This window comes from Fulmarus glacialis, unplaced genomic scaffold (genome assembly GCF_000690835.1).
Source record: "Fulmarus glacialis isolate BGI_N327 unplaced genomic scaffold, ASM69083v1 scaffold45031, whole genome shotgun sequence".
Classification (NCBI taxonomy): domain Eukaryota; kingdom Metazoa; phylum Chordata; class Aves; order Procellariiformes; family Procellariidae; genus Fulmarus; species Fulmarus glacialis.
Window position 1 is genome coordinate 12,386 of NW_009191766.1, and position 20,340 is coordinate 32,725.

The 20,340-nt window shown below is 40.4% G+C and overlaps 1 protein-coding gene across 2 annotated transcripts in view; it reads right to left on the minus strand.

Annotated features, from left to right (window-relative positions):
- Positions 1-20,340, minus strand: part of ARHGAP24 (Rho GTPase activating protein 24) — a 34,687-nt gene that overhangs the window by 10,790 nt on the left and 3,557 nt on the right. The window contains exons 1-2 of one of the 2 annotated variants that reach the window (XM_009586801.1): positions 19,385-19,496; positions 10,756-10,963 (exon numbers count right to left, since the gene is read on the minus strand). In XM_009586801.1, coding sequence (XP_009585096.1) covers positions 10,756-10,963; positions 19,385-19,496 — 320 coding nt within the window. Of the gene's footprint in view, positions 1-10,755; positions 10,964-19,384; positions 19,497-20,340 lie in introns of those variants that run through there. The other variant, XM_009586802.1, reaches the window with a different exon arrangement.

The following is a 20,340-nucleotide window of genomic DNA, read 5'->3' on the forward strand; positions in this document are numbered from 1 at the left end:
TTCCTATGGGCTCCCACGAAATTACTATTGTGCCTTTTAGCTGTACCATTACACTGGAAACATGGATATACTTTACACACAGAACTGTAAATCCATGGGAAAGGAGTTTTAGCTCTATTCTGTACCGAGTAAGCTAAGGCATTGCAAGTCACCAAACTTAGAAAATGTCGGAGTGCTAGCACAACAGGTAACATTTTAGAGCTGACAGTCAAAGACTTGGTATGATGTATGCTTTCTCGTAATTACATTTGCAGAAACTTAAGGTTTTTTTGGATACAGCTAGTAGGAGCCTAGGCTGTTTATCAGGTGTACTAAAAGTAGGAAGATGGGGAAAAAGATCAAAATCACAAGTTCAGAGTATGCAATAAAACTTGCTTAAATGTTTCTGTGGTGTGTAAAGTTACATTGTGGTAACTTAGGAGTACTTCTCTGAAAAGAAATAAATAGAAATAGATAAAAACTACAAGTTAGCATGAAGAAATCTCTCTTGTGTTACTTCTGACTCCATCTCTGGGTTTAGCTACTCAGGCATTTATTCAAATCCTTACTGGAATGTTCTACATGCTTTCCATGGTTCAGATAGAGTGGTACTGCAATTGATACTTTCCCTCTGACTTCTGAAAAATCAAAAAACCAGATACTAAATGATGCTAATTTCATTCATAAGAAACAGAAAATGCACACACATTTCTACAATGTGCATTATTGTGTATTTTCTTTGTCTTTGAAGACTTCACACTTGGAATATTTTTTAAACTCAGTGTCTCTCAAAGGGAACCACTGGTATTTGACGCACTTAAGCTTTGTTAGAGGTATGTTAATCATTATTTTTGAATGATCTGTTAAAACAATAATGGCTTTTACTAAGTTAAATCTTAACGAGAATGATGGGAACAACCTTAGATTAATGTGTATGGTATGAGCAATCTAAGTCAAAACAGAAGAAGAGAAATGATAAAGCACTGTATATATTTAAATGTTAACCACCCTCCTCAAAATAAATTCCCAGAAAACATTTCTATTTCAATCATGAATAATTCCCAGCCAAAATTCCAAAAAGTGTTTTCTAGAGAAACTCTATAAGCAAAGCACTAACGCAAATCCGCATTTTTAAGGAAGGTTCAAATTCTAATGCCTTGATTGCACCCCTCTATTTGTAGACTGGCTTGGATCCAAAATGGTAATCCTGTGTTTACCCCACCCCACTCCTCGGATGCATATACAACATATGTAAGGAACAGTACTATACATGAAACCAGATATAGTTGTACTATTTCATGAGATTTCAAATGCTAGCTCGGATTTGGCCTCTAACCTTTGCCTTCTACCTATCTCCAATCCAGATGCAAACTAAGTGAACTGAAGGTCTTCTTGATATCCTGGCTAACAAAACTCTACAGACTGCACAACCCGAGGGCTTAAAAGCCAATAACCTCTCAGGTAGTTGCTTACACATCTTGTTGCCATTGGTGCTAGTTTTTAGAGCACAACCATGGCATGCATGACTCTGAAGGAGAGGAGCAGCCACAGAGAGCAGATGTGAACAGGCAGCCTTAGGACAGTGCCCTACATTGCAGTATGAAAGGGAGCACAGGCCATCAGTCTGCAGAGAATTTAACTCTGCTCGGCGTTGATGGTCTTTCCGAAGATTTTATTATTACTATTTTTATTATTTAAACAAGGAAACTCCCCAGGCCTTACTGAAGAACTGAACCACATCTTCCCAGAGACTATTTGCATAAAACTAGAGAGGTCTTTCCAAAATACAAGATTCAAACAGGTTGAGTGAGAGAAATTACTGAAGAACAATTAAAAGTTAGCACACAGTCTCCCAGTGAGGGGATTAAGCAGTATCATCTTCCCTTCTTTATACTGCCAGGATCAGGCTTTGTGTAGCACATAAGAATAATTTCACACCAGTCCCTTGGTGTGAAGTGGAATACTTGCTCCTTGAGGGCACAGCAGATGGAGGAAGGCTGAAGAAGGGGACAAAAGCCCTGAAAGCTGATACAATTTATAAACTTTCTCCTTTCAATGTGAAGTACTGATAGACTATCACTGCAAAGGGTTAGTTGAGTGCTAAAAACTGTGGCTCTACCAAGGAAGAACTGAGAAAGAAATGGGAAGGCAGGATGCCAAGGAGCAAGGAGACAATAAGAAGTCTTGTGTTCTCAAACTAACCTCCTGAAGTACATGCTGTATACGAGTCTACCGAAAGGTGCTTTCTGAGCTGGGGTTAGAAATCCAGGTCCCAATTAGTAGACGGGGACACATTTGCAATTTTTAAAATTAAATTTTTTTTTTTATTTGCTTCTGCTGACCGAATGCTAGGGCAATACCGCAGACTGCCACAAGATGGTGGAATTGCAAAACAAGATTTAGAAAAATTTGTTTTGTTACCTTTTTTCCCCTAAACCTTACTTAACACTGTTTAGGACTTAATCTAGCTACACAGAAATTACCATACAGATTTTGGCAGCATAAACAAACATACATACATATACACACATACTGCCTGCAAAGCCCTTTAAGAATCGGATTTTTTAATTCTATTTAGCAACAATTAGACAAAAGCTAGAAACTTTCTTCTTTCAGTGTAAGTATCAGTATAAAAATATGTCAATATTTATAATAATGTAACTAAAAGAGTATTTCATATAATCTGTTTAGACCTTGTAGTCTCGGTTTTTTTTTTTCACCTTTTGTTTTAAAATACAAAGGAAAACTTAAAAATGGCAGACTCCGGTTTTAATCCATCTGTATTTTAGGTGTTTCAATCCACAAATACCATTAAGCCCATTTCAGCCACAGAGGACAGCTGTGAGTTTCAAAGGAGTGCTGAACTGCAAGCTCTCTTGAGGATCGGGAGCATTTATTTCCCTTTCTGGTCTGCACTGTTCTATTCACAGCCTCAGTCAACCAACAGCATTTATATATCTGCCTTGAGGGCATTTGTGTAGTTTGTAAAATGTGGATCTTTCCAGGGCCTGTAGAACACCTTTTCCTCCTGGACTTTTTCCAGCTACAACTGATCAGTTTAAGACAAGGCAGTATTTCTCCCTTCAAACCTGGCCTTGCTTATATTCTAGGAATACATTACAGCTACAGAAACTTAATGATTATACCTACCTTGGTATTTCTTTTGCTATTTGACAGTGTAATATTGAAGTTTTCCATGATTACACATTCATAATTAATATGATTAAAAGTATTCATTAACAAGTATTAAAATAGAGTATGTCAATTCCAGCAGAAAATCCTCTGTTATCTAAATTGGAACAACCCTCATTAACTGAGGCGGACTTTCTCCAAGTGCACAATGAATAATTATAAGCTTGAAATGGGAATGACAAAGCACAAAGCAGAAAATTGAATGCAACACAAAGAGCATCAGGAAGCTGAGAAACAGTCTATTTCGGCACGTTGTGCTGGAAAGTCTGAGAAAGATTACTCACCTCACTAAAACATTAATACTGCTTTACTGTTGATATGTTTCCAAAGGAGCATTCCCCACTCCACCACTATCCATGCAAAGGCATTACAAATGCAAATGCACCACAGCCTCTCCTTAGTCATCAGACTACACATATTCAAAGCCCCATTCATCTGAACTTTGTCATTAATATCCCTCATGGCATTGCTGTTTTGACAGCACTTTCCTTTGTGATACCATAGACACTGTGGAAGTGGCTGACAGACCGATTACACCGCCTGGAGTTTTTCACCCTCTCTACCATAAAAAAAATTACTGAAGCCCAGCAGGTCACCAGAAATCCACGCATAACCCTCACACTTGGACAAGCAGACAGCATGTTCAGAGAGCTGGAGTCAGCACTTCAGAGCACAAAGCCAACAAGCTCCTCATAAACTCTCAGAGAGGAGATATTAACAGGGCAAGGTCACATTACAAAAAGATTAATGCTGTGCCAAAAATAGCTCTAGATCATGATGACACATAAACAGTCTGCATAAAGAACAAACAGTAGGGAACAACAAGCTGTGAGGCTATAATTCAATTTAGGAGTTCTGGTAATAAAACGAAGGAGAACAGTACAGTTCAAACAGTTTGTGTATCAGTACCTCCCGGAATTACTAGAATTACAGCTCCATCATTTCAGATGTGTCACACACCACAATCCTGGAAACAGAGTCTCCGTCACCAACATATCCAGTTCCCACCACAACATTTGCCGACTGTGTCCCTGCTTAGCTGCATTCAGGTCTGTAGAGCAGCTCTCAGACCAGTATAGATGTTTTCCTGACATGAGAGTACGAGTTCCTAACTGGCTGCCCCTGTACCTTTGCTGCCAGTCTGCACACAGCTTAAGTGAGATGCTAGAGCCCATGATAAACCAGTGATGAAACACTGAGTAAGCAAGGAAATATTACAAACGTGCATAACTACGTATAGAGAGAATCAGAGCATTGTTACTGCTGAGAAGCCAGTACGCAGAGGCTAGGAGGGCAAAGCCTGTGTTCAGTAATGTTACAATGAATCAGGAATCGTTTGACTAATTTTGGGAGTCAGGCTTTGGTCCAGAAATTCAAAGGTCAGGTCAAATGCATAACGTAACTAGTTGAATGTCCTATGTGATTTTTGTTCCCCTCTATAGGTATCTTCAAAGCATTACTCTCTATATCATTTTCCTATATAACGCATATCTAGTATAAGCAGTACCGTGCCTAATCTAAGTACAAACTGAAATTTTGCCCACAACTTGTGAAATATATATGAAAGCATTTACCATTTTAAGCCCTGAGCTGTCTGTCCTCCTCTCCTTGCTCCTAGAGCCTGGCTCTACTTTAAGTTAACACTGATCTAAATTCTTATTTTTCTGTTTAGACAGAGAAAAAAAAACAAACACGTATTCTGCTCCTTTGTCCTTGTGCTCATGATTTTTACAACCCATGCTACCTTCCAGGGACCCGTTCAGGGGAGTAAGCACCACAAGGAATACTGAAGATTAACAGACTCTATTTCCACGTTAGACATCCACTTCAGTAATTATAACAGCAGCCAATTCATTCACGTTAGAAAGTGATGCTTTAAAAGCAGCAATGAAGACAGCAATTTAGGACAGACAAATGAAAATAAAAACTCTATGGAAGGACGTTAAAAATGACACAGAAAAAAATAGATCCTTAAAGAGAGACACAAGTGCTTTCAGGTAAGGCGGGAAGAGGTCTAAGAAACAGATGGGTTCCCATCAGGGAAGAAGAAAAAAAAAAAAAAAGAAAAAATCAACCAGCTCCAGTGAATACGCTGCTTAATTATTTTATCAGTTGATAGGTTGATTCAGAAAGGCTGTTAAGTTTCTGCAAGATTTTGCAGGGATTGCAAGTATATATAAAACATAGAAAAACACCACAAACACCACCACTAGTTCTTGTTTACTAGAAGAGAAAGCCACAAATCTTGCAACCCTAAGTAAGGATGCTTTAAAAAACACACTCTCAGACCTTCCACGTAGTAATAAAATGTCATCCTTTCTTAAAGGTGACCATGGCCACCTAAGAAGTCATTTGTCATTGGCAAGTGAAATACATGGCTGCCTTTTTTTTTTTTTTTTTTTAAATCACAGCTGACAGACCAACTCCATTTCTGAAACTGAAATTCATGCGATGTGACTACAAATGTTCATTTGTTGCCAATAACTAAAACCACACTTTCCTACAGCAGGACACCAATTAAGCTGATTTAATGACCCTTGCATCATGCTAGAAATGTGTCTCCTAACGTGTATTTAGTTGCTAGAGTAAGTCTCTAAGTTGTGCCATATGTAGGAGTTATTTCTGCTAGCTGGTTAGAAAGAGTGCTGGAATTAGAAAGGAGGTGGAAGTGGCTCCAGAGGCATAACTGAGGAGCAGACTGTGAGGATCAGGGAAGGAAGCCTGAACAGACAGAAACAAACAGGAATTTTCACAGGCCTAAGGCCATTTGTGTTTGGCAGGAACCAGCTTTCTAGTAAAGATTTCACTTCACATAAAAATGTTTTATTTAGGGATTACTGCACTTTCCCACTAGGAAGGGAATAAAGCCCCTTCCTTGCGGGGAACTATCTGCTTCTAAACAAGGAAATTCTTATGTACAGGCTTGTATTTCGAAAATAAAAGAACAATTTTCATAACCAGTGATTTCCAAGTCAATGTCTAGTTGCAGTCTGTACAGTGCCAGTGCAGACTGCAGCCCCACTGAGACAGGTCCCATTTCTTGCATTCACCAAAATTTTAAAACATTCTTTGTCTCTGGAAAAGAATAAGAATTGTGCATGTGGTCCTTCTCACCTTGAGGGTATTACATTAGTACCATCCTCGTCATTGTCTTATTTTGCTTCAACAATCCCAGGGAATAAATGCACAAGACCATACCAGTTCTACATTCTGGATTATTTGGCTCCAGTAAATAATAGTTAGCATTTGCCAGCTATCAACTACTGCCACTTACATACCCTTTTCTCAGCTAATTGCAATGGTGACTAGAGCAGTAACATTTTGTCCTATAGTGTACTGCATTCTTCTTTAGAGGAATTCATACCCATGAGAGAATGTAACAGGGATTTTGTTTCGCTAAATATGCATTTATGTGCTTTCCTTCTCTCTTGTGCATACACACAAATGCAGACAGGCGAGCTATGTAACTTTAAACTCTTCTGAACTACCGGACTATATACATCAGTGATAGCAGTTATGAAAATCCAAGCCACATATATTGATCAATCACATAAGTATATTTGTTTCAGTGACATTTCTAATATTTTTTTTCTCCCTGAGCAATCTTAACTCTCATGTCATCTGGTAGTAATTGTGATGAGCAGTGGATGGAAAGAGGTAATATAAGAAGAGAAACCCAATTTTGTACCCCTTCTAGGTAATAATTGTAGAACAAACCCTTATTTTCCTTATGCAGTGCCATATTCGCTATGCTAATTTTACAGAACAAATAGTCATAATCCACTTTGTATCATTACAAATATATGATTTGTAAAGGAGCTGAGGGACTTTAAATTTAAAATATAAGCCACACAAGCAGAGAGAAGCAAATACCCCAAGAGCAAGCAAAATGGATCCCCCAGAGGGGACAATTTTACACAGGGGTGGAGCTGTACTGGAAATACCAAGGATATTTCAAATAGTAGCAAGCATAAGTGATTGCCTAATTGCACTGTTAGTTCCTTAAAACAGATTTCACAATATGTGCAGATACATACGGAGGGAGTGAGGTATTTATTGATTTTTGTTTTTAAACTGACATACAATTTTCAGGGTTTTTTTCCTTCACACAAAAGGCCTCAGCAGTTTTCAGTTGTGGCAGCTGTACCTCCCCTTTCCAATACTGAGAAAAATGCTGATGTTCCAGTTTTCATCCTAGAGGGGCTGGGGTGTTGGAGGTTTCAGATTAGATGCTGGGTTTTCTCATTCTGAGAGTTTAAGAAATTTCAAATACTGATTTCATTATCATACACATAGCTCACAATTCTTCAGCAACATCTTATCCAACTGTAAGATCAAGATCAAATTAATACATGAAGGTTTTTGCCACTCTCTGATTTGTCCTGGATTCACTCTGTGTTTTTATAACTGACTTCAGTATCAGAACATCCAGCTGCTAACTCATGTGAGAGCTACCATTTATCAAACATGTTTTATGTTTCAAAACATGGCTGCATTTTCTTTTGAGCAAAGCTATTTTAACTTCTTCTTTCTGGCACATTTTTTCTGCTTGCATTCGTTCTGTGGTCTTCTTTGCCAAAGGGGTGCAGATAGGAACGCAAGAGGGGAGAAGGGCCGGGTCTCCACAGAACCGTGGACAGCAGCTGAACTCTGGGCAAAAGAGCAGATCTGTGACTTTGAATTCCATCTCTCAACGGCTGTAAGGTGTTTTAAGAGATGACATTTTAAAGGAGTTTGTTTTTCTTTTAATTCTACAAGTTACGTATTTTACTGAATTAGCTAAGAAAGCATAAAGGGAAGAAGGGTTATTTAGTAATAATTTCTCACACAAACATATACACAAGCCTGCAACACACATTTCAAAGCATCTTCACTTGTTCTAAAGTCTGTGTTTGACTTATGTGCACCTACACACAGAAAAAATGTCAGTATGAAAAATGGCAAACTTCTCAAACATCAGCTCTTTGTATTAGTTCCAACACTGATGACAGCAGCTAGTCTTTCTCCCAGTCAGAGCCGGTGACCCAGCACCTCTATGGAAGCGTGACCTGGACCATTGTGTTTCGTGCTCCACCAACAAAACCGTCAGCTCAGCTCTAACTACAAAAATCTTTATTATTATTGATACATAAGAATGGGCAAAATGTAAATTAATAAACAGAACCTAGATAGATTTTGCACTATTGGACTTTTGACTAATCGTAACATATAATTACAGATTAAACATAGCGGATCTGGAGGTTAATGAGAGAAAGTAAGCATGGACCCCTAATTTCTTTTCTCTACAGCAACTTTCATATTGTGGCCACATTCCAAGCGCTCAACTTGCCAAACAGGGGGCATCAAACCTGGAGACCATGCTGCTGTTCAGCACAATGAAAATAAAAGTTACCTCAAATCAAGGTAATCACATAGGCACTCTATAAACGCTATGAAATGAACTTCACCTCAAAAATTTACAAATGGAACAAAAGGTTGGAGGAAAAAAGTAGATGCCCAATGGAAACAATGGCAGACATCGGAACAGAATTTATGTCTGCCTGACTTCTGGACCATTGCTACACCTAAATCACACCTCTCCAAACTCAAATGGGAAAAAGTAAACGGAAAAAATATGCTTCACAACAAGATAGGCAGACATACAAGGTCAGTGTTCTAAATTCTCAGCTTCAGAAGCAGAACTGCAGGACCAGCGATTTATAGGCAACTCCTGCTGATGTTTCTAATTGCTATAGCAGAGATTGTGTGCCTTCTTCACAGCAGTAGCATGTAAAATTTCTTCTCCATTTCATCTGCTAAAGCTCAGCTAGCATGCTTGTTCCTGGGGCTCATTAGTGTGTGCTACAGATGTTGCTAGATAACCTTGCAAAAAAAATTTATGTGGCTGAGCCCTGGTCTCATTTATTTTGGATAGATAGAACTTGTGCACCCCTTTCAAGCTGTACCTGTCAGTGGGGTGTTCAGTACATCATCTTCCCAGAGTTTGGGGGTGGCTTGTTTTCTTAAGCATTTCCTCAACAATTATTTGGCTTACAGGCACAGAAAAAAATAATCTTTTGTTTCTGCCATTCACCTACTTGTATCTCTGTTAGAGGTTGTGCCAGAGACATGACCAGTAATATTTATCTTAATGTCCAAGTAAGGAAAACATACCCAATGGATGCTTCTTTACCGTTTTTAAATAAGTTACACAGTATTTCAACAGTCAGTGAGTATGCTACAAACATTTATCAGCTGACACTGTCACTTCCCACAGTTCTCTGGCTCCTTAAAGCTATTTTCTGGTCAATTTTCCTAACTCTCACCTTCCGATGAGAAACTAATAAACCTCACAGGAAGACAATTCACTTTTCTTTTCCAGAGCATTATAAATTCTTGATATTTCTTAAGGTGAGGGTCAGGACTGAGGAAACTGTTGGAGATAAAACAGCATTACAGATGTCTGCCTTCTGTGCATCTGTGATATACATACCTTCATGCATAACAAATTTGCTCATTTCATAGGAATAGGGAAGGGAGGGAGGTAAATGATTTCCAGCAATCAGGTTCGTATCATGGCATGTTTTTGCACTAAAAGATCAAGCTATGCTTTCCTTCCTGTTACTTGCATTGCTATCAGTCAAAGGTCCCACAAAATAAACGTAACCTGACTCTTCCTCCTAATTCACATTAGACCCTCAATTGGATCGAAGTATCCCAATTCCATTTTGGAAGTGTGTTACAGATGTCACTTAGGACACACACTGAGGACAACCACTGTTTAACAGTCTCTTGAATTGGAATTTCATTATCATCGTATTATCTGATCAGAGTTAAAAAGGCTATGTGGCATTCATAATCCACTGGTTCTGTTTCTCTGATTGCACACTCTGAATATGCAGACTACGGCTATCAATGCTTGTAAGAGGAGAGCTGATCTTGCACAAAAAATTGATCTTATGAAAGTCATGCACAGCTGTGTGAACAGGACTGGGTTCTTCCTTGGCCCAGAATATTCTCATTAGCTTTGCAAAACGGTATAAATACTGGAATACAAATTGGAACTGGACCCTCAAAACCACGTAGGTTTGTTATTATGGTCACAGCGACTTTTATTTTAAGACTGAAGGCCCAAAATTATAAAGGAATACATAAAAGTAGACTTCCCTTCCAGTCAGTTTTACAGGTAACAGAACATATTGAAATTGGTGATAAGAGAAATTCTTCCTTTGTAGAACTAACTAAACGCCAGCATCACTGCCGTATTTCAAATGATACTAAGATCAAGGCAATCCAGATATTTTTGATTAAGCCAAACCATTAGCAATACTTTTCCTAACCAGCTTTTCACAAATGGAAATTCTCCAGAAACACTTTGAAATCAGACATCAAAGTCAGAAAAAAAAAAGAGAGACGACATTTTAGAGTGATAATAGGAAACATACAGAAAAACCTACAAAAACATGTCATTCTATCTGTTGCTGCCACGTGTTTTACAGCACCATGGGTCAGCCAATACAGCAGACCTGTACTGTGGGTCAGCCAGTACAGCAGATCGTGTCCTGTCTAGGCTTCAGGGAGTGGGGGACAGCTGGAGGGTTTTACCTGTCAAAAGAAGGCTTCTCTCCACAGTCAAATGCATCCTGTAACTCCTTGACAAGATTAGCCTGCCCAGGCAGTCGAAAAAGGCCTTCTTCCTTTAGCCCCCGCTGTCGGATAAAATCCACGCACTGTTCCACCAACATAGGAGCCAGGCGGTTCCCATATCGCTTTTCGTATCGGACAGTATCTTCCAGCTTCTGGCCAAAAATACCTGCATGAAGAAGAGAGATGTGACTTGGTTGAGATTCATAAAAACACTTGAGGAGCCCGTGTCTTTTACTACAACCCACGCAATTTACAGGTCATTTAAATGCACAGACAGTTAATCTACTCCTTTCTTAAGAACAAAATGCTCAATTTCACCTTTGATAGTCTCATGGAAACACAAAATATGCTGACATATTTTACAGCAATGCTCAAAAACATTATTTAAAATAAAATACTGTAAATTATTTTTCAGACCGTAAGCAGAGAAAACATGGAAATAATATAAATAGGATCTTCTGTTACAAAATTTCTGATTCAAAAGTGATACACATCTCCATCTTCCTTGGTTCATGCCTAATTATCTATAAAAAAAAAAGTAGTTCCTGTATCAGTTTCAATGGCATATAAACACTACCTTTACACATGGAGGGCAAGAGATTTATAAATATAACTCAGGATTTCATTCCTATTAAACCAAATTATTAATTAAGTTTTCCCACATAAACAAAGACCGTTCCTATAATGTATTACCAATTGCACTATCACTGTCTGCTTTAGCAACAATAAATTTTGTGTATGAAAAAAGATCCTGACATGAAAGGTGAAATATGTCAGACGAACTGCAGGAAACATGCATTCATACTTAACCTCAGAAGAAAATGGAGGGGGTTTTGATAGAATTAACTTCAACCCTGATCTGAGGATATCATCGCTACCACTGGAAAGACAGCTATTCTTCATAACTTATTTTGCCTCTCCCTTTCAAACTGCAGAGCCAGCCATCATAGACAGCATCACAGTAATGTTCAGGCATGTCATCTGTGATGGAAGCTCTCTCCTGAGACCACTATTTGTTGAATAGTATTGGGCTGAAGCGAGGCAATTCAATTTCTATATAGCAAGAAAATGAACAGTTCTAAGGCAGTCATGATCAGAAACTAAAGACCAAATAACTACCTATGCTTAGAAGGCTCCTCTTCCAATTATGTACACTATAAAGTGGGGGGAGGGAAAAAAAAAAAAGCAGTAAGTCAAATTGTGCCCTTCACTGAGCACGCAGTTCCTACTGGTTTAAAAACATTCAACATGGAGAACAGAGTTGTTTTGGTTTGCTTTTTCTAAAGAAAGCCCAAAGTTGAGGTAGTCAGCTTTTGGCCACAAAACTTCATTCACCCATAAATTACAATTACATGAACAAGTAAGGTAGCATTCAGGTTGAAGCATCCTTCAGGGTCACCTTCAATGTGTACATTTTTCCTCCAACAAAAGAAAGATAATTCACACCTCAGTTGCAGGGGGGAAAGTTGCCTTGCATATGCTCCAGAATGTTATGGCAAGTGGGTAGCAAGCTGTCAGTCACCCATACTGAAGTTCTTCTGGGGTTTGTATTTAAGTGCAATTATTTTTACTGTAGCACAGGAAATAATTGGAGGGAGTAACTGATGTTCAGCTAAGACATCCAGAAAGCATTCTGAGATGCAGAACAGCATATTTTGTGATTTCCATGGTACCCACACTTGTGGATGCCAAAAACAGCAGTAGGTAAGGGGACTGAACATCACACAGTCACTCTTTATTAGCTCACTTTTTTCATGTTGTACAAAACCCAAACCCCAACAATTAGCAATTAAAGAAGGAATTTTTGAAATTTCAGAGTGAGTCAAGCTTAGAAGAATACTGACTGATGTGGAATGTTTGGTGTCCGCAAAGCTCAGCCTCTTCATGCTGGCAGAGGAGTTAAAGTATGTTTTCTTAATTCTTACATACCTTCCTAACCTCCTGCAAACTGCCTATGGGGATGGCAGGAGTATTACACGAATTCAGCTTTCTTGTATTTGTCTGAGTTAAGGGTTGCTGCTGGTCAACATGGAGGAAATCCTCAAGTCCCCCCATTTTCTAGACCCTCCTTCTGAAAGTAGTGGAATTAAGGAGGAAGGTCCACTGAAAGTCAGTTAAGGAATCTGTGTGATTATGGGAGTTTGGGGATTTCAAAGTCCTTCTTAATATACAAGAAGGCTGCTGTTCAGTGTCCCCAAAATTATCCCTTCTCCTGGCTGAACAAGCCCTACTTCCTCTGCCTCTCCTCAAAGGGCATGTGTTCCTAGCTCCCAAGAATCTTGGTGGCACTTTGCTCAACTCCCTCCAGTTTTATTTTCCCCCTCCGCCTTTTTTTTTTTTTTTTTTTTTTTTTTTTAAATGGACAATATTTGGAATATGGTCTAAAAAATGCTGAGCAGAGGGGCTTAATCACTTCCCTCCCTCTGCTGGCTCTGCTCCTGCTGATACTGCCCAGACGGCTGTCAAACCTTCCTTGCTGCCAGGTCCACTGCTGGCTCATGTCCAGCTTACTGGCCCCCAGGGCAATCAGGTCCTTTCCGCGGAGCTGTTTCTCTGGGGTTATTCCTTCTTAGGTGTAGGACTTGGCCGTCTTACTCCAGTGTGTCCTACAAACATACAGTCCGAGCTTCCCTTCAAGAGCCCATGAGATCTCTTGGTTTTAAACACAAAAGTTTTTGCCTCTTTTCAAACAAAATTAATCAGTATAAGATAGGATATTCCAATTATATGTACAATTGGATGTACAATTACAACTCATGCGCACTGACAGTACAATTAATATGAGTAAGCTTTGTCCTATTGGCTATACTTTCTTCTCTCCATGCTAACATTCTTTAATCAGTAATATGCATTTTACAGCTTACATTTTTAGAGGAAAGAGTAAGTTCTCAAACCTACCAGACTGCTTTGAAACTCCTATTAGTAATGACACTCCAGTCAAAACACATCACTTCCTATTAATACCTTTTTTGGGATGCTGCCTTTTTTCCCCCTTCATTTTAGAATTGGCTTTCAAAGCACGTCTAATAGATAACAAATAAAATGAGAATAAGTGGTTTTTGTGCCGTGGGACCCAAAATGTATTGAAAACAGGTGGCAACCGTAAAGCATTAAGATATTTGTAACTAGTGTCAAACAGCATTTTTTAAGACAAATGGAAAGTAACGAGTGATTCACATAGAAAACGTGATATATTAAATGGATATGACAAACTTGGTTCTGTATTGTAGCAGCAATCACAGGTACTTAATGAAGAAAACCTTAAAAAAACACTGTATCTAAGAAAAAATAAAACCTGATATGATGGAGAGGTAACCAGTATCAAGAAAAAAAAAATCCAAATCAGAGCCTAAAATTTCCCGGTTCTGGTCCCTTAAGTGTAAACATTTGTTTCTACTACTGACCGCAATATGGTACATTGTAAATTAAGGGACTTTTATTGAGACACTTAAAATACACATAGCTAGGAACGCCTGAAGGAGAGACAGAATAACTACAGCAGTTGTCTTGGATTTGACAGATTGGATTCAGATTCTACACAATCCTTAGAACACAGTTGCGTCAAGTCTGGCCACATATATACTTCATGGCCAGAAGGGTAGGTGTATGACCCACCATCCTCACATGTCAAATAAAGCCTCAGGGACTTGGCTCCCCATCTATATGAATGGTGATAATACCGTATCTACCTCACAGGCATGAGGATCTCCACACTCAGCTTTAGGAAGCTCATAGCTAGCATGCTAATTCTGACAACATCTAATAACCTGAAGTTAAGACCTAAGTCTCATGGAAAATCACCACGTCCACCTTGAAGTATTTCTGAAGTCACCATTTACTACACTCTGCATTCTCCAATTTGTTTGGCTTTGGAATTCATCACAGGCAGGCTTGGTTTGGTTTCAAAATCTACGCGAAACTTCTCCAAAGGAAGTATTTCCTTCACCTAACAAATGCAGAACACTGCACCAGGCAGCACTTGCCATGAAAGGAATCAGTCATGATAAGCCTGCATAAATAAATATTGACTTGAAGTTACAGACTTGCTGATGCCTTATGGAAAAAGTACTCTGTTGCCAGGGGCAGATGTGGCAGAAACATGACAACTCTGCTTCCACATCACGTTGTCATAATTTTTACCTCGTTCATCATCCTTCTGGTGTCTGTTGGGTTTTTCACTGTTTTGGAATAAAAGCCATGATCATTGCCCTGTAAGGTGCACCTTCTTCCACTGTCCCTTTCTAATGCTTTTATCCCCTCTTACGTCACAACTAACTACTACAGAGATTTGCAGATTAATGGTTTATGAAGACTAAGATGTTGGCTATTATGAAGCAAAGGCAATGCCGTGAAGAATTGTGGTTGCAAACATACAGTTACGTTAGTGGTTGGCAGAGGCAGACAATAGTGAACACTATGAGCTATACCTGGTAACTACTAGCACCTACTTTACAGAGAAGCAAGGAAAAGACAGTCCAAATTATGGAAACGACAACATAACCAAAACCACAGAGATAATTTCACATGCTGTTTTTTAAAAGTGAATTTCCACTACAGTAACTAAACAAGAACACCTCTGTGGAGAAGGAAATAAAAGAGAGCCCTCATAACTCATGTTGTAATCCAAACCCAAGTTCTCCTCCTAAATCTCAATGTCTCCAAAATCCAGAAATGCACGGATGCAGAAGTGCCGACCTGTGGTTTGGTTTATCCTCGGGATAGGGTGCCAGAGGGGAAACAAACAAACAAAACCAACAAGAAACCTTGAGATTCAGAATGGCAGCAGCTTGGTTTCCCCACAGCTGGCAGAAGGTAGGGAAATGTACAGGATTCCAGTTCTGACCAGTCATTAGATTTAATCAGCAGAACTACTTTTTCAGAGAGGCCCTTGTAGGTCTTTAAAACTATATCGAATTAAGCCAAGATCATGCATAACATCAAAGAGGACAATCACATGCTAAGAAAGGGCATGCTGAGCGGTTGTTCATTAACTAGAACATTCCGGAGGCCAAAGTTTGGTAAACATTTTGAGAAACTGGATTTCCAAGCCTAATAGATACCCATAAAGCTTATGAAAGACACTACAGTGCTATATCCAAATTCTGTGTATGTCTACTCAAGAGCTGTGGTATTTTCAGTGATACATATTCACAGTTAGAGTATGTTTTAAAAATCTAAGAATACTATTAGTCGATGATTTCCTTAGTTACTGAACACAGGCAGGGGTCACATTTTAAGTCTATTGACTCCAAGCTTCTGATTCAGTGAGAAAAAAGTAGAAAGAACTAGGCAGCAGTTCTGTCTCCTTGCTCTATAAGGAACAGCTTGAAAAAGCCCACCAGCCGCTCTAGCTTTACCACAGCACATGCACTCAGCAAGCCAGAAGGTTTCTGCCTTTCCTGAGCCACCCCTCAGCAATTCAGATGATAGCATAATTTTCAGATAGCACAAAGCACAGAGGGCTGATGCCTTCAACAGAGGGCCCATGCCTGTACGTGTGTCCTTTCAATGTGCAGCAGAGGATCTCCGTCCTTCCAAAACAAGTTCTGAGTTTATAAGCTATACTGATCAGAAAGGGTCAGTTAAGGTCAAAGGAATTGATCTCCGCTTAGGATCTGGATGAGAATTTTAAGCAGCTCTCAATTCTACATCAGTAATTCATTGACAGTGAAAATAACAGATCAGGTGAACGGCTTTAAACAGCAGGGCTGGGAACAAAGGTCCTGGAATAACAGAAAGAAGTGGCTGTCATGGCCACAAAACACTTAATATGGAGTTTTAAAATACTATTTCGTATCACTTTTTGCTCCAGTGTTTCCCAGCACTAAGTGCTGTTTTGAGTGGATCAAAGGCAGGAAGTATTTTCTTCTTCTCTACAGAATTTTGTAATGTACAGGAGAGGAAAAATCCCACCAAAAATAGCGGTGGCAGAATTTTGTTCCCGCCTGACTCATTTTCTTTCCTTCAAGCCTTCTCCTACCCCACAGTCAGTGTGATGCCAGCAGTAGATAAGGTAAAGTAAACTCCTGCCCTGGAGTTTAGCACAGCTGCACACCAGAGGTTACTGCTTAGAAAAAACAACTCTGAAATAAGAGCAGAACTAGCTACAGGCTAGAAAGGAAGGGAGGCAATTTTAAAAACATCACTGGGAACTTATTGCAGTCAATCACATTAGGGCCTGCACCATTTCTCTGGCCGTGGCCAATGCCTGCCACCTCCTCCTCCAAAACTCTGCTCACCCAAATTCACCATGCTATTCAATGTTCTCAACGCTGCATGCCAGCGAAGTTACTCTCAGTTATTGCTTTCTCCACTTACCCTGCATGTGCTCTCAGAAGGTTCCTGTGGTGGTACTTAAACAGAGAGCATCTTCTCAAAATTGGATTTTAAAGACACTTGGTTCTGTCTCTGTTCAGATGCTGCCCTCTGAGCACTGACTTCTCCTATGATATGACCTCCAAACAGGTCTGACATTTAATTTTTCAGTGCCTATCACAATGCAGCTTTGATCTGGATTTCCAGGAAGGGTTCTACAGCTTGTATCATCAGTGAAGATGACGATATATCTCTGCCTAAACATACCATGTCATGATTCCCTTGTAGTTCTTCCAATGGCTAGCCAATGATTTTCCCTGCTAATTTTATTTTCTGCATCATGTTGCTCAGCTTAGGACTAACTGATCTGATTTATGGAAGTATGGGCTAGGTTTGCAGAAGGTTAATTTTGCCTTTTTTTATACTTAGGTATACAATCTGCAAATGAAGTTATAAGAATTCAGTATGCCAATTAATATGACAAGTGTAGTTAGCCTAATTTGCCTTGCAACCATAGTAAAGGCTTGACTGAAAGTCCAGTTAATGTTCATCTTTCTGTTGAATTCAGTGGGACACGGACCTAGTTAAACATGTGCATTCTGCAGCTCTGATCTAGGAGCCTCATGACAACACTCTTGGCAGAAAACTTGTATAAAAAAGCAACTGAAACAAATGATATGTAGAGGAAAGCAAATTAGCAGCATGGCCTCCATCATTCTGTCCTCTGCCCCAAGCGCTGCAGCTTCACTTGGAGTTTTAGACATGAAGAGTTTCTGTGTCAGAACATGCGGGGAAAGAATCAACAGTTGAAGCTCTTCTTGGAGCGGCTAAGGCTGCACCCCAGGCACAAAGACAGCTGTCTGCAAAATTATCAGTTAATCCTTTATTCAACTTCCAAACATTTCTCAAATAGTTAAGTGTATAAACGGGGCACAGACAGCTCTAATTCACACTGACACCTTGAAATACACTAGCACACTTCATACAGACACATCCACGTCCTCCTGGCCAGTATCCAGAAGGACTGAACTCCAGTAACCAAGGGAAATGCTGGCCTCGGGGAGGGGGGGTACAAGGGGCAAACAGCTTTCAATGCTATCTCAGCTGCAGGTGATAGCTGACCTCTGCTGTACTTCTGCGCTGAGTCCCTCACTGGTTGTGACCCCTCGTTTCAAGGCATTGCCCCTGACTGCCTGCACAGACAACCCTCAAAAGCAACGACGCCACTATATCACTACTGAGTCTTGTGAACAAAGAGCTGCATGGTCTTGCAAAAGGACAAATGGCAGCATGGAGGAACAGTTTAGGGAGGAGAAGGAGATGAAGATGATTGTATTTGTATTAAGCCCTGTGTAAGACAATTTCTCACACTTCAGAACAATATGACACTTTAGCCCTTTCACTTGGATTTCTCTGTCCAGCATAGTTTTTAAGGCAAAACCAATATTCTCCTCTTCCCCCACACAAAGTTTTTGTCCTGGTGATAGAGGTAGTTTCTCCCCACCCATCCCAAGCATCATGGCACCTTATCATTACTTGTCCTGTCTCCTTCTCAGATATCAGACGTGTTTCCCTTCCAGCGCTTTCAGCTGACATACTTTGAAAGCCAGCCTCCTCTTTGCCCTCCTCCCCCCAGTACTGCCATGCTCTGCTTCAACAGGAGTATGTGCAATGCAGAAGAAAACTGGCTTTAAACATCTCTATGCAGCAGGTGGAAAGGCAAATGCAGGCTGCAGGGCAGCAGGATGAAGTGGCAATGCAGCACTTGCAACAGGACAGTGCATTGTAGGGCTATGCTTCAACCCATCAGAAATCTCTGAATCCAAGGACTTAGTCTTCTGCACAGACGCACATTTATCATGTTGCTTTGCTCCCTCTCTTCTCCCCCCTCCTCCCACACAGACAAAATGCAAACCCAAACTCTTTTCCCTGATGTTCTGCCAGAAAAATAGGCGACTCAGAGCATCACAGGTCTGATTCCCCCACTACTCTCACTGATTTTTGCTCAGAGGCTCTGCAATAATCTTGTCTCAAGCCACCTCATTCAGGCAGCCCATTCACAGGCTATTATGTAGAGGAGACAGTATCAGCTGGCCAGCTACAAACAAATGAACAAAGAAGTAGATAAATCATTCGTAGAATGTTGGCATCTGCATTGTTTAATGCCTTTTGTTTCGGTACTCTCATCTGGCCCTACACACACAGCCCCCTCGACTTCTCAGAAACCATGGCTTCACTAGCAAAGCAGAACACAGCGACAGAATGGACCTACCTTTACGGAAACTAAAACACCGCTTAATTCTCCTATAAGTAGTTTTAGGAATGAAAGGAGCTGCTGCTAAGGCACCTGGGCTGCGGACTCCAGCATTTCTGTCTTCAGGCATCATACAGGCCAGAGCCCCCACGTCCCCCCAAAGCTTTCCTTTACCAGCTGCATCCAGATGAAACACCACGACTGCTCATCATTACTGACTGCTGAGGAGTTTTTATAATAGTGTATTTTCCTCTGGAGCTAGGAGATTTGTGGTCTTCTAGATCTTGGGTAGGGCTTGAAGTGATTTTAATGTTCTCTTCCCTGCTTCAATTTTGCTTTGGGGAACAATTTCCTTCCGTCTCTCTATTTCCTTTCGTTTCTTTTATTTCCTGCGGCGAGACAACTGTCTATTATGCAATGTCACAACAAAAGAGTTTCAGCAAAAAGATACATCTTCCATTCAAACAGAAGTGCCTGCACAGACTGAGGGGGAGAAAGACCTCTTCCTCCCAGCTGGAACAGGAGGTTGAGTGGCAGAGACTCCAATTCCACAGGAAAAGGTCAGCGCTTCGCGGTGCGCAAGGGGACAGAGAAGAACAATACCAAAAAGGCCACTGAAGAATCCTCCGGGATACGATACTCCTTGCTGGCTCCCTTTATCACTGCAACCAAGAAGCAAAAACAACAGCCCCTTCGCCCGAAAGGCTCTCTCTGTCCATAACAGATTCCTTTCAAAAGACCTTTTATATACCCGGCTCCCTGTCTGATGTTCTCATGGGCTTCTCGCTTGTTTTATTGCCTTCGAACTACCAGAAGCTCTCATGGGAGAGGCACGTCAAATGCGGCAGCAGTGCATCTTTGCCGGCAGGATCCCGGGGAGCTGCTGAGGAATACGTGCCTCCACACGGGGATGCTCTGCTTGCTCGCTCCCTCCCAGTCCCACGCCTGGCAATGGCAGCCACGGCTGCCGGCTG